This window comes from Oryzias melastigma, linkage group LG5 (genome assembly GCF_002922805.2).
Source record: "Oryzias melastigma strain HK-1 linkage group LG5, ASM292280v2, whole genome shotgun sequence".
Lineage (NCBI taxonomy): Eukaryota > Metazoa > Chordata > Actinopteri > Beloniformes > Adrianichthyidae > Oryzias > Oryzias melastigma.
This window is the reverse complement of record NC_050516.1, coordinates 17,234,919-17,247,508: the sequence shown is the minus strand read 5'-3', so window position 1 is coordinate 17,247,508 and position 12,590 is coordinate 17,234,919. Positions and strand designations below refer to the sequence as shown.

Below are 12,590 nucleotides of genomic sequence, written 5' to 3'. Positions count from 1 at the left end.
GTGTTACATAAAAAGTTTTTTTTTCTCAAATCATATTGAGAAATTGTGCTGAATAATATCTGGGATTTGAATAAGACCACATTTTTCAAAATTATCAAACAGATTTTGGAAGATTGGAGCAAAACTTGATGCAAAAAAATCCATACAGCTTTTTTTATTTTAATGAATCAGTTTTCTGGTTGTAGCAAAGCAGAACGAATGTGTTGATATTATAAAGCTTTCCACCATCTACATTCTGAAATAGTACGAGTTGCTTCTAGTTTATTGATCTGATATTTAAATGAGGTCCAGTTCTATATTTTTTACCTTTAGGGAGCTGCTACAAGGCTTGACTTTTGAGCCCATTAGTTTAAGCATGATCTCATGCTCTCTGGCTGAAGTGTGGGCCAATCAGATTAGCCTGCTGTGTGCAACGCTGGGGGGGTTACCTTGAAGGCTGAGAGAGCAGTTCCTCCCTTCATCTGTGACAGATAGTCAGCAGGAACAGAAAGTATCAACATCTTCTTGAAGCTCACGCTCACATCTCCTCACACAGCTGAACTGACAGTGACAGGATGATCCCGCTGGGCCCCGCTTGGATCCTGGTGACAGTCTCAGTCTGGACATTTGGTAAGATTCTGACTTTTTCTCTCTTCAGGCCTCAGATGTTGCGAGCGCCGTTCTCTGTCTGGGGCCTGTAGGCTGAGAAGGCGCTCTCGGTTCAAACTGATGCTGGTCTCCTGCTAATTTATGTAATCAATGGTTATAAGTTGGTATTTTATGAAAGGAACTTAAATATGTCACTCAAGGTTTTAGTAAAGGAAAAACATTTTTTTGTGTTCACATATTTCCGTCTTATGTTAGGGTTTTACGTAACGATGTTAGGGATATTGTTTGACACCAAAGCCACATATGCATTCAGCCTGTTTGTAGTTATTTAGAACAAATGCACAGCAGAACGTCCTTCATCAAACCTTACATACCTTTAAACCATCAGATTGATTAATCCTTAACCTGTAACATTTATCCTTTACGCTTCATCTGTCATATCAGTTCGTTCAGCATAATCCCAAATTAACAGTTTAGTAATTTTCAGATTCTCAAAAGTCCAACTTTAAGCGATAGTCCTAAAGACTTTCCCCTGTTAGAGCGGCTTTTATATTTCCAGTCTCACCTCCAGCTTTGAATTTGATTAATTTAGATTGTGAATTTTTTAAACACCAAATGTTAAAGATGCTGAAAAACACACAGCTTGCTTTATTTTTTTATTTCAAGGTGCACTAAATTGGATTTCTCCATGGATTCCCATTAACCCTCTGTTTATCTACTCCCTACAGGTTCAGTTGAGGCCCTGCCAAGAAAAGATTTTAAAGTTCTCTACCCCCCTATCAACAGCAACGAAGCGGTTGACTGTCATTGCGATCAATGTGACTACGCCCTCTGGTTCCGCACTGTTCCTGGCGGCAGTAAAGTAGAGTTCCTGGGCAGATGCAACAATGCGGATCGCGTTACCGGTCCGTTTGCAGAAAATAAACGATTCAAGTTCAGCAGGAAGGGTCTTTCCTTTGAGCTTCGCATCATCAATGTGACAGCAGAGGATACTGGGATCTATTCCTGTATCCTGGGAGACAACAAGGTCAAAAATGAAATGTTTTGGCCTGGAGCGCTCCTTCTGCCAGGAGGTTTGTATGACCAAAAGTCAAAAGCAGTAGTATTCATGTAACATCAAGTTTGTTTGTTTGAAATGCTTTGCGTCATGGCAATCCAAGAGAAGAAAGACAGTAGATTACTATTGTACGCAGTGATTTTTGATGTCACAATTCATTTTAAATGCACAACTTCAGAACAAACTAAACAGCAGGCACAACTGCTGTCATCTGGGGATTCAAGTATTAAATTCAGATCTTCTGCAATTTACCTATCCTTTTGACTTAGACTCTATTAATGATGAGCACATAACGAGACTCAGAAAGGTGCGAGCTGTCTTTCTGGACGCGCTTTATCCAGCTTATGAATGGTTAAGCAGAAAGACAGAAAATCCAACCTTCTGATGGTCAAACTTGGAGTTTTGTTGAGCATAAACCCACAAAAAAACAAACCTTTAACGTAAGATTGTGGTGAAAACAGGCTTTTATTTGCGCAAAGAATCAAATATAAACCTCCTTCTGTCTTGCAGTGAGCCCCCCGACATTGCCTCCAACTACAACCACTAAGAAACCAGTCCGACCCCTGCCATGTCTCTGCATTGAGACTTTTGAGGGTATGTCCTAAATCTACATACGTTTGATTTAGAGGGTTCTGCTCACATTCTAGTAATTTGGGATTAAATTGTTTGATTTAAAAAAAAAGGTATTTAGTACATAAAAATACCTCAAAAATACACATTTCAAATTGTTTGTTTTCTGTATATTTTCTATTTGTTTCAAAAGGCTGCGACTCCCAAGTTCTTTGGCCGCTGGTTGGAGTTCTGGCGGGCTTGGCCCTGACTATTTTCTGCACTCTGTATTACTTCAGTCGTAAGTGATGTCCTCACCTATGAGCAAATTAATATGAAAAAAAGCTCTAAAAAATTCCATAGAAACACCTGTTTTGCCTTTTGTTGTCTGATTGCTGAAAGCAATCAGAGTATGTTGTTGTAATTCTTTATTATATTTTATTATTATTATTATTTTTACTATATTTTATTCCGTCAAAGTCTTAAAGTGCTTCTAGTTATTATTTGTTTTTTTTTAAATAAGCGTTTCAGTTTGAAATGAGAACTTTCTAACATTTGTCAATCTCTTTTTAGGGCTTCCAAAGAAGTGTCGCCACAACTTTGTGAAGTAAGTGTAGCTGTAATACAGAAAAAAAACAAATATCAATATGTGTAATTAATCAAAACTGAGATACTTTAAGGTTGTTTTACTTCAATTTTTCTTACTTTTTTTGTTTTTCAGGAAGAGGCCAATGTCCTAAATCCTTTCATCTTTATCAATGATTTGAACGTAAGTGTCCTAAATGTGTAATAAAGCAATAAAGAGGCTGTCAGAGATTGATAACACCTCCTGTGGCCTCAGGTGCTGATGCTCTTCAGCGGAGTTGTGTGGATCCAGAACGACGTGAAGATCCGCTAATATCATGTTAAATATGATGTTTTCTCACACAGCAGCCATGTAACAGGATTTTGCCTCTACTTTTTATTCAAATGTGATTGCAGATCAGTGTTTGGATCATCTAAATCTATGTGTTTTTTTTACTTAAGGAAAGCTTTTCAGGATTGAAAAGATTGTGGATCTTGAGGTTTCACTCCGGCTTATAAATCTGGTAATCTTGTATCTAAAGATGATAAAATTCTTTGAAGTATAATTTTAAGATTTAGAAAAAATGGGCTGAAATGCTCACTTTTTTAAATTTTCGTCCATTCTTTGTATTTATATATATTTTTGTCCATCACTGTGTTACAGGAATGTGTTTTGTCACTCATGTATGTCAGAGAGAAAGTGTGTTTCTCTGTAATTGTAAATCTGTTTAATAAAGTTGCCTTATTTCAATCATTTCAAGAGCAGTGAGGTTTTTGAAAATTCCTCCTTCTTTGCAGAGATAAGTCCCATAAAACAGCTTCCCTTTGTGAGTTTATGGTATTCAGACGCACCATCCAAGTCGACCCAGGAGGCCCGGCGCCCCATGCGTGTTTCCAATCACACAAGGGATCCGGCGTAGATAATTCTAAGAAGTCCTCTGCTTCAAACTGTGACTTGGTTTTACTGTACTCATAGATGGGGGTGTTGTGCTTCTATCGTCAATATTGCGTTCAGCGGAAGTTGAGTAGGTGAATGATGGGGTTAGGGTTCTTCCTTTGCATACATTTTAAGTAAAAACTTGCCTCACAGTATCAAAACGAGCCTCATGTTCATGTGAGTAAAGTTATTTTCTCTAATTTATATGTAACATATAGTCATTTTAAAGGCATAAGAGTTTTTTACTGTGTTTCTAACACACACGTTTGGCTGCACACCTGTGTGAGTGTGAGGAGGGCTGAGTGACAGCAGTGGTGGTCCTGGTCTCATGCAGCGTGCACCGCTCCTTCCTGTGCGCTGGAGTGACAGAGGAGAGACGGAGCCCTGTTCCCTGAGATGCTATCGCCTCGCTCAGCTTTGAGCTCTTCATCTCCTCTGAAACAAAACGACCACAACAGATCCCACAGACCCAACCGCAAGCACTTACAGGGAGACTCAGAGAGAGCGCCGAAAAATGAGAACAACAGAAAAAAAATAAATAAATGAAAGCCAGACGGTGTCAGTCAAAGGGTGTTTATGTTCATTTTATTCATGCAAAGCATTTCATTCCACTTTCACAATGAAATGGGATGCGTTTTTACAAAAGGCAATGATGTCATTTTACTTTAAGTGTCAGAAATACATCAGAGTGCTGGTTATTTTGCTGTTCAGTCAAAGAAATGTAGACAAAATGATCACGTTAGCATGACCTTGGAGCATAAAAAAAGCTTTAACCCCTTAATGTCTATTCATAAAAACATATATCTTAACACTTTCCTTTCAAAATTCCCTTAATCTCACATCTGCATAAAAGCACAAACAGTCTTTTTTAGCTGGATATAAATTTGGGCGTCAAGAGTTTAAAATGTTGTAACTAAATGGGATGCAGTTTTCAATGAATTTAATAAAGCACAGAATCTTTTAATAATTCAGCTTAAAAATTTGTTTTTAAAAATGTGAATTTAATTGAGTTTGAGAAAGCATGAATATAATGAGTAATAAGTTCATCCCATCTGCCTTTAAAAAAGATCAATTAAGTGTTTTTAAAGTATTTACACCTTTTATGTAGTCAAAGCTGAGCTCAAATATTGTTGGGGAGCACAAACGTAAAAGTGTATATTATCCAGCCCTGATGGATAAAACAACTTTACAAAAAATGAAACATTAAAAAAGGGGATTTACTACCAACTCTTTCTGTTGATTTGACGTTATGTGCCGGTTAAAAACAGCTTCCAGGACTTTTCCTGTCAGAGAGAAGCTTTTCTAAAACAGTAAAATGTCAGTCCTAAACGCTAAATTCAGACATTTATACACAGACGATCAGCGAGGTTGAACGATTAGCTGTTTGATGAAAGCTGTAGGTGTTCAATGTTTTTTTTTCTTTCTATGAAAGAAAAACTATTTAATTAGACAGAAAGAAGATAAATTAAAAAAAGAGGTTACATTTTAAATGTTAAAATCAATACTTTTATTGAATAAATGGATGTATGAAATGTTATTTATAAAGCTATTTACAACTCCTTTCAATGTACCAAAGTACTTCATGATAAAACAAAGAAGAAAGTTTAAAAAATAGGCAAATTAAGAACAAAATTTAAAAAAAAGTGATGAAAGTTTTACAAATTCCAGTCAAAATAAAACATAAGATTCAACACAGTTTTATGATCCATCAGGCACATATAAGAAAAAAAATAAGGAGTTTGTTTCTGAAATGTAAAGCAAATATTTATCAAAATGATTTCAATTCTTAAATGTAATTTAAGAGAAAAACTAATTAATCCCCAAATAGAAAATCAAATAATGCAGTAAAACACGAGATTAAAAGAAAATCCTAATCCATTATACATGCTGAAGATATCATCAATTACAATTATTTTAATTATTTATGAGCAATTTACTGAGAAATTAACAGTCAATGTGACAAATGTAATTATTTTATCAATATAAATGAATTTAAAATAAAATTTCTAGAAGGCAATATTTCTGTTTTTCAAGAGTGTTCTTGAACCATCCTCACAGGAAGTCTCAGCAGAAACATGGTGAGCTGGCGAGTTCCTGTCGGCGGCTCTCTACTTACACTTCTAGGTGCTTTCAGTTCAGTTGTATCCCATAATGTTTGGCGAAGAACAGGAGAATATTAATACACTTTAACTGCTGCTATTTTCCCAGTGACAGGACGTGTCTTCTGCGTTTCTCACCGGCTTCCCCTGGTCACCCACCTCACTGACACACACACTCATGAGAGTTTCAGGTTGGAGACCCCCTGTGTGAGTAAGACAGGGAAGCCCATGCAGGTGTGTTTGTGAGTGACTCATCCCTGAAACACAGATGTGGAAAGGTGGAGTGGGCCTGGCGAGTGCTGCTCTGACTGGGTCTTCCCTCTGATGGAGCGTCAACAGAATCCCCTGCTCACTGAAAGCCGTTCAAGACCCAAACCTGCTTTCATCTCTGTCGAAAATCCAAACTGGTGCTATTAAAAGGACCGTTTTAGCAATAAAAAGAAAATTTGACCAGAGCAATTGATGAGGCACAATATTTGTCGATTTCTCTGTTGTCTTATTTTCTTTGCCTTGTCGCCATCTCCTCCCACTGAGATGGAACAGATACATCGCCCCCAGAAGAGTGAAATGTCAGAGCAGGCCTTACTAAAGAGGTACCTTTATTTTCCATCACAGAACAGGAAGCATGAGGGGCTTTGAGTTACATCAACAGCTTTCTCCTCAGTTAATCAGAGTTTCATTTCCTCCCAGAAAGTGGAAGAATACAGAAACCGGTTCAGAATATGTTCTCTATTGGAGCCAGAGTTACATTTTAACTTTCGTAGCTTTCCTGTTAATGAGTTTTTTTAAATAACTGCTTTCTAGTTCATCTTCTAAACCAGTTTAATCTTGAGTTGTTTGTAAAAGTGTGGCTAAATCTCCCAATTCTCCTTTCCTTTTTTAAGAAAATGATAGTGAGGTGCTTCTGGACTGTCCCTTTTGGGGTTCTTTGATGCCACAGTAGATGTTGTGCATCAGGTCTCTTTCGGCTTCTTTTTGAAGGAAACACGCCATGGCGGATGGCGGCACGGTGGAGGTGCGCCCAGCAACTCAACATATTTTCAACCAGCGTCAGCTCCTGCAGAGAAGACCTAAACTGGAGGACAGATTTTGAGTCCTCAAACTACAGATCTCACTTCTGCCACCTAGAGGTTCACGGTTGACCGTGCTGTACTCTGATCCAACAAAACATCTCTTTATTTAAGTTTTAGTTCAGAGATCTGCAACCTCCAGACCCACATGCTGCTCTTGAAATCATTGTAGTTGTTTGGATTTGAAGAAATAAGTTGAATAAATAAAGATTTCTTTGTTAAGTTTTTTTTTTTAATTTATTTTTAGAATTTTAAACTGAGGTGATGTTATAATACAAGGATAAATAACTTTCTTTTTAAAACTGTTGACTTTACACTAAATCATGAGGCATTAAGAGCTTTCCTTCAAAATGCAAACATGTCAGATAAGCAAGTAGATGGTAAAAGGTTTGATTTATTGTCAGAGTGGTTCATTTTCAGAATAAATATATGTGTAGTTGCTGCTCAGTGACAAAATTCATGCAAATCTACTGCAGCAGGATGCATTTTATTTTGAAAGGAACTTGTATGTGAAGTTTTGAAATAGTGACACAGTTAAATGTTATAAATTAATGGCTTGATGGCCACAAAAACTTAAATAAATTGTATTTTTCTAAACAGTTAAGTGAAACTTTGCAGCTCTCGCTGGATTTAGAAAACTGAATTAAATGGCTGTTTTGGTGCAGACTTCTACTTTAGACCATAACACAACTCCAGATACATTCTAAAAACAGTGATGACTGTTAGAAACTGGATTTAAAGCACATGTGTCAAATTCCAGGCCCAGATGCCTGATCCGGCCCTAGAGATTGTGTTATTTTATTGTTATTAATGGCCTGAAGTTGTCTGGTGCTCATTTCTAACTTGTATCATTCTGACAAAATATATTTTTATGGAGAACAAAATATTAAAAGATATTTAAGGTTTAAATTGATTTATTCTGGAATCATATACCTGCATTTTTATTATTCATAATTACGCTTAAAAGTTACAGTTTAAAAGTTTTAAAAATTGGCATTCTGTTAGCTTTTTTGGATTATTTTGGAATTTACTAAGATTTGTTTATTCTATTTTGGAGTTTAGCTAATATTTCAGCTACATGCTAGCTGTTTTGGCTAATTTAGGCTTTTTTAAAGTTTTTTTCTACCATTTTGGAATGAAGCTAATATTTCAGCAACATGGGTTTTGGCTAATTCAGGCTATTTTTAAGTTTAGCTATTCTTTAGCTACAAGCTGTTTTGGCTGTCGTAGTTTTTTTAAATTTTGTTCTTTAGGCTAATTTGGCATTCAGCTTCTTTTTTAACTGTATCTACTTCAGCGTTTTCAACTATTACTTTCAGTGATTTCAGCTACCAGCTTCAGCGTTTTCAGCCATCAGCTTCGGGGTTTTAGCCATCAATTTCAGCACACCCCTAAAGTAAAACATATTGAGATGGAAAAAGACATTCTGATTACAAAGTTTATCATTTCAGAGCTCCATGTTTGTAAATGTATTTTTGTAAAGTGCAGTTTTAGATTTCAGATATATTTTTTCCCCATTAATAATATTTTTTAAAAAAAGTTTGGAGTCTGAGAAGTAAAACGAAAAGCCCCCTTAATTGGAAAAGTAATCGTCTCCATGCGTAAAATGGTTGCACCATACGATTTGTAGAAGTGGATGACAGCATAGGTCAAGTTAAAGTTCATCCATCAATGCAAAGCTCGTGGAAACTTGTTCAGAAGAGAACTATAAAGGCCCAACAGCCCCTTTTTCCACGCGCACTTGTCTCCCATCCATGTCAGCGCGCGCGCTGCATGTGCGCACTGTCACCTTTTGTGTGCCATCAGCTTCAGGATCAAATCGTGCTTTGAAACCAGAGACAGTGCTGCAGTTCGGGTGGGCTCCACTTCAAACACGACGCGCAGACCACGCGCGCGGTGCAGGAGGCTCTGCAAACGCTCCGCTGCAATGATCCCATTTGAGAAGAGGGTTCGCAGCTGGGGCGTGGTTTCACAACACAACGAACGATCTCCTGGCAGCTTCCAAAAAACACAACGGAGACGGACTGCGCAGCTGCTGTTGTCTGGAAGATTAAACTATGGACCAGAGATGGATGAAGATCCTGCTGACTCTCGTGTTCTATCTGCGTAAGTCAAACCAAAACTTCTGTATTTGGGTTTTTGTGCTTATATCCACCTGTCTGTTTTTGAAACTTGGAGTGACGTCTGTTGTTTCCATGCAGAAGTCACTTCGGGTGCTGGAAGAACAATTCAAGAAGGATCAAGTGTAGATTTTAGGTGTCAGATTAAAGAAGGGACGGTGGTCTTCTGGTTCAGAGTGCTGGATGTCTCCAACATGGAATTTATCGCATCCTTCAGCAACACTGGCATAGAAAAGAATTTTGAAGTTAAATACAAAGCTATGTTCAAACACGAAAAGAACGCTGACGACTTTATTCTGACGCTGAAGTCCTTCAGCGCACAGAGAGACAGTGGCGCATACGTCTGCGCCGCTCTGGTCAAAGGAAACACGTTACAATTTGGAGAAATTACGCGCGTAAATGGAGGTAATTTTGGAGTCCTTAACGTGTTTTTTTGGGGGGTTACAGTGAATCGAATAAACCAAATTCTGTTTGTTTTTCTGAAGAATTAAAAAAGCAGCAAGCAACAAAAGCGCCGGCGGTGATCTCCACCAGACCACCTAGCACCTCCACAACCACCAGCTGCAACTGCGCGCGCTCACCGACTGCAGGTATCATCCATCACCCTTTGTTTAGGAAGAAATAGAGTAAAACGGATTGATTTTTTATTATTATTATTTTGCAGAAAAAACAGAACCATTCCTCCCTTGTGATCCATATATACTGGGCCCTCTGGCCGGAGGCTGTGGCCTTCTTCTTCTGCTCCTCCTCGTCATCACGCTGTACTGCAATCGTACGTCCAACGTTGTCCTTCACACATGAATAATTCAAACAATCTTTTGCTGTTTCACTAACTTTTTTCTACACAGGGTTGAGGACACGAAGGTGCCCACACCATTACAAGAGAAAGTAAGACATTTTTCTTTTTAAATATAAACTATTTTATTTAGAATTCTTTAAATTGCAAAATGACTGATTACTGCAAATACGTTTAATGAAGTTTATTTTATAAATTTAGATTAAACCTTATATGTTTAAATCACATTCAATTTTATGATTTCAATCTAAATAAAATTTAATTTCATTAATAATTTTATTTCTAACATTTTTCTGTATTGAACTTTAACACAACACGTTTTTGTACCAGCAAACCATTCATTCAAATGGTTCAACACTAATTTTTTTTAATAAAGTTTTCCTTTTACAAATGTATTTAATAATGTTGACACTTTTGAAACCACTATAATCATTACTTTTGAAGCTGGCTCAAATAAAAGCCTTCAAATGTAAAGTTGTCACTCTATGTGTCTTGTTTGTTTGAAAATTGATTTATATGTCTTAAAATTTCAAATTAAGATAAATATCTTTTTTTCTTTTGGTCTGTTTTTTTCTCTTTTGCAGGCCAAGAGTTTTTGTTCCTGAAAAACAAATGACCAACGCGCGCATCTGATCAAAACTGAGGAAACTGTCTTTTTAAAATTTTAAGCAACAGCGACAACAAAGTGTTTTTAATGTTTGAAAATATAATTTACATGGTAGCAAAAAAAATTGTTTTTTTTCCAGCAAGTAATTTTTTTTCCCTTGATTGTGATGGCGGATAACACTGTGTTGCAAAACCTGCAATTGACATTTGCTTTTATCAGCTCTTTTGTTTTGAAATCTATCATTCAATCTGTGCACAAAATAAAAAATATTACGCAATTTTTAGGTAAAATCATACTGTAAATAGCATTGTTTTAAATCTTTTCTAATTTTGTTTTTTTAAACAGTTTTTAGTTTAATCTATCTTTAAATATTCATCTAAAGCTGGAAAATTCTTCATTTTAATTTCAAAAAAAGTTATAAACTAATAAAGATCTGAATCTGAATATCAAAATCAAAAGCATGAAAATACCGATACATGTGTACATATTTGTTTTACCGTTTCAAAAACTGTTTTTAAATAAAGAGATGAACAGATAATTCACTCGGGATCTTTTGTGTTGTAGTGAGTTGTGATGTCCTTTATTTTGCACACATAAGAACGATCCATTGCTTACCCATCAGTCACAATAAAGTTCTTAGAACAAAACTGTATTTGAGAAACAGACATTTGTTTAAACATTTGTCAAAAGGAAGTGGGTTGCTTCAACCGTAAGCCGGGTGGGAAACCACGCATCAGGACTAGAGAACGACTTCTTTCTTTTACCTCGATTTTTAATGCACACACACACACAAACACACACACCCACACACACATTTCCCTTGCACCTTAAAGATCATATTTGCCAATTATCTTGAGGCAGTTCATGTAATAGTTTGTTTCAATTAAAGAGTCTCCTAATATTTGGAAGTTGTGACTTTACAGATAAAACCTGCCCATTTACAGTTTTGTGTTCTGCAAATTGTAAACAGTGGCAATTTGCAAAATCTGTAAAAAAAAAAAAAAAAAAATAGTTTTACAAAGTGCACTTGCTGAGTTTTTATTTTTTTTTCCCTGTAAGGCTTCACATACACAGCACACCCTTCCTTGAACAGATGTTTTTTCTTCGGACAGCAGGAGAACGAAAAAAAATAATAGCTTTGTTCAAAATATATGCAAACCCCGCTGTACACTTGTCTCTGAGCACAACATTAAGATTGCACAAACATTCTGACACAAAACACACACGCACACACTCCATACTGCTCCCCCACGTGCTGACAGCCCCCCCATACACCACAACCCCACCGTGTTGACATAACCGGTGTGTTGTGATATTAGTGTGTCACTTAAGATTGCCATCTGAGATGTAGATGCAAGATTTCCAGCTCTAGAAATATATATATCCATATTTATTTTAAACTTCTTTGTCTCTTCACTCATCTTTTCTGCCCGGGTCGTTGTGAAAGACCTAAAGTTTCACATGAAATCGAAAATGCCTAAACTTTGTGATACAAAAAACCAAGGTGACACCTGCAAATGTGTTGGGGAACCCAAGTACATTCGTGACAGTTTAGAAAAATAGATTTACTACGCAAGGAGCAGCTCCCCCCCCCTCAGCGATGTGCCCTCTGTGCCCCAGTGGACAGACCACACCCCCAATCTGTGAAGAACAAGAAGCATCCGGAGATCAGACGATTTCATCTTCAATAAAATAAATACCTGACAAATAAGAGTGACACTTACCAGGTGAACTAACTCTTGCCTTCCTTTTTTGTGGCCACAACATCTGAGCTGAGCTGAGCCGAAAGCAGGTCAGCGGCAGACGCCTCCGCTTCAGCTTGAGTCTGAGATAAAAAAGTTTACGAGAATGAATAAAGAGGCACAAAAAGCAGTGTTTGTGTCAGAGCAGAGCATGTCAGAGCGTGGAGGTTGTGCTGATGAAAGCGGATTCAAGCAGGTTGAAGAAAGACGATTCAAACCAACTCAACTCTTTTCATGCAGCGAGCACTTTGCTTACTTTAGACTTTGACTTGCTTTTAGCCTTTGACTTGTTCTTACTCTGCAATAAAGTGGACAGACTTTTTAGCTGCTCCACAAAGTGGCGAGTTCTCCTATAGAAGTCTGCAGGGGGCGCTATGTAGCAACACATGTGGAGCAGGATGTCCCTCCACCCCTTTTGTCACATATTTAATCCTTACAAAATTCAGTAACAGGAGGAGCTG

At 37.2% G+C, this 12,590-nt stretch overlaps 3 protein-coding genes across 3 annotated transcripts in view; 2 read left to right on the top strand and 1 right to left on the bottom strand.

The window, feature by feature from the left end:
• Positions 1–3,512, top strand: cd8b (cd8 beta). The gene is made up of 7 exons (XM_024270542.2): positions 1–609; positions 1,317–1,661; positions 2,156–2,239; positions 2,409–2,495; positions 2,768–2,801; positions 2,916–2,963; positions 3,036–3,512. Exons 1-6 carry the CDS (start codon positions 555–557, stop codon positions 2,932–2,934), a joined length of 624 nt encoding a protein of 207 aa, XP_024126310.1. The 5' UTR covers positions 1–554; the 3' UTR covers positions 2,935–2,963; positions 3,036–3,512.
• A 4,657-nt stretch (positions 3,513–8,169) lies between these two features.
• Positions 8,170–11,404, top strand: cd8a (CD8a molecule). The gene is made up of 6 exons (XM_024270541.2): positions 8,170–8,970; positions 9,066–9,389; positions 9,470–9,574; positions 9,649–9,756; positions 9,833–9,872; positions 10,365–11,404. The coding sequence occupies exons 1-6, from the start codon at positions 8,922–8,924 to the stop codon at positions 10,411–10,413; spliced, it is 675 nt and encodes a 224-aa protein (XP_024126309.1). The 5' UTR covers positions 8,170–8,921; the 3' UTR covers positions 10,414–11,404.
• The window catches only part of cast (calpastatin), a gene marked incomplete in the record, with an annotated part of 27,843 nt that continues 26,196 nt past the window's right edge, over positions 10,944–12,590 (bottom strand). Inside the window, 2 exon segments of the mRNA XM_024270540.2 lie at positions 10,944–12,028; positions 12,112–12,212. Of these exon segments, the coding sequence (XP_024126308.1) occupies positions 12,120–12,212 (93 nt within the window).

Coding starts and splice junctions, on each gene's coding strand:
- cd8b (XM_024270542.2), top strand. CDS start 555: ATGATCCCGCTGGGCCCCGCTTGGATCCTGGTGACAGTCTCAGTCTGG. Junction 2,240..2,408: donor CTGCATTGAGACTTTTGAGG/GTATGTCCTAAA, acceptor TTGTTTCAAAAG/GCTGCGACTCCCAAGTTCTT. Junction 2,496..2,767: donor CACTCTGTATTACTTCAGTC/GTAAGTGATGTC, acceptor ATCTCTTTTTAG/GGCTTCCAAAGAAGTGTCGC.
- cd8a (XM_024270541.2), top strand. CDS start 8,922: ATGGACCAGAGATGGATGAAGATCCTGCTGACTCTCGTGTTCTATCTG. Junction 8,971..9,065: donor GACTCTCGTGTTCTATCTGC/GTAAGTCAAACC, acceptor GTTTCCATGCAG/AAGTCACTTCGGGTGCTGGA. Junction 9,757..9,832: donor CATCACGCTGTACTGCAATC/GTACGTCCAACG, acceptor TTTTCTACACAG/GGTTGAGGACACGAAGGTGC.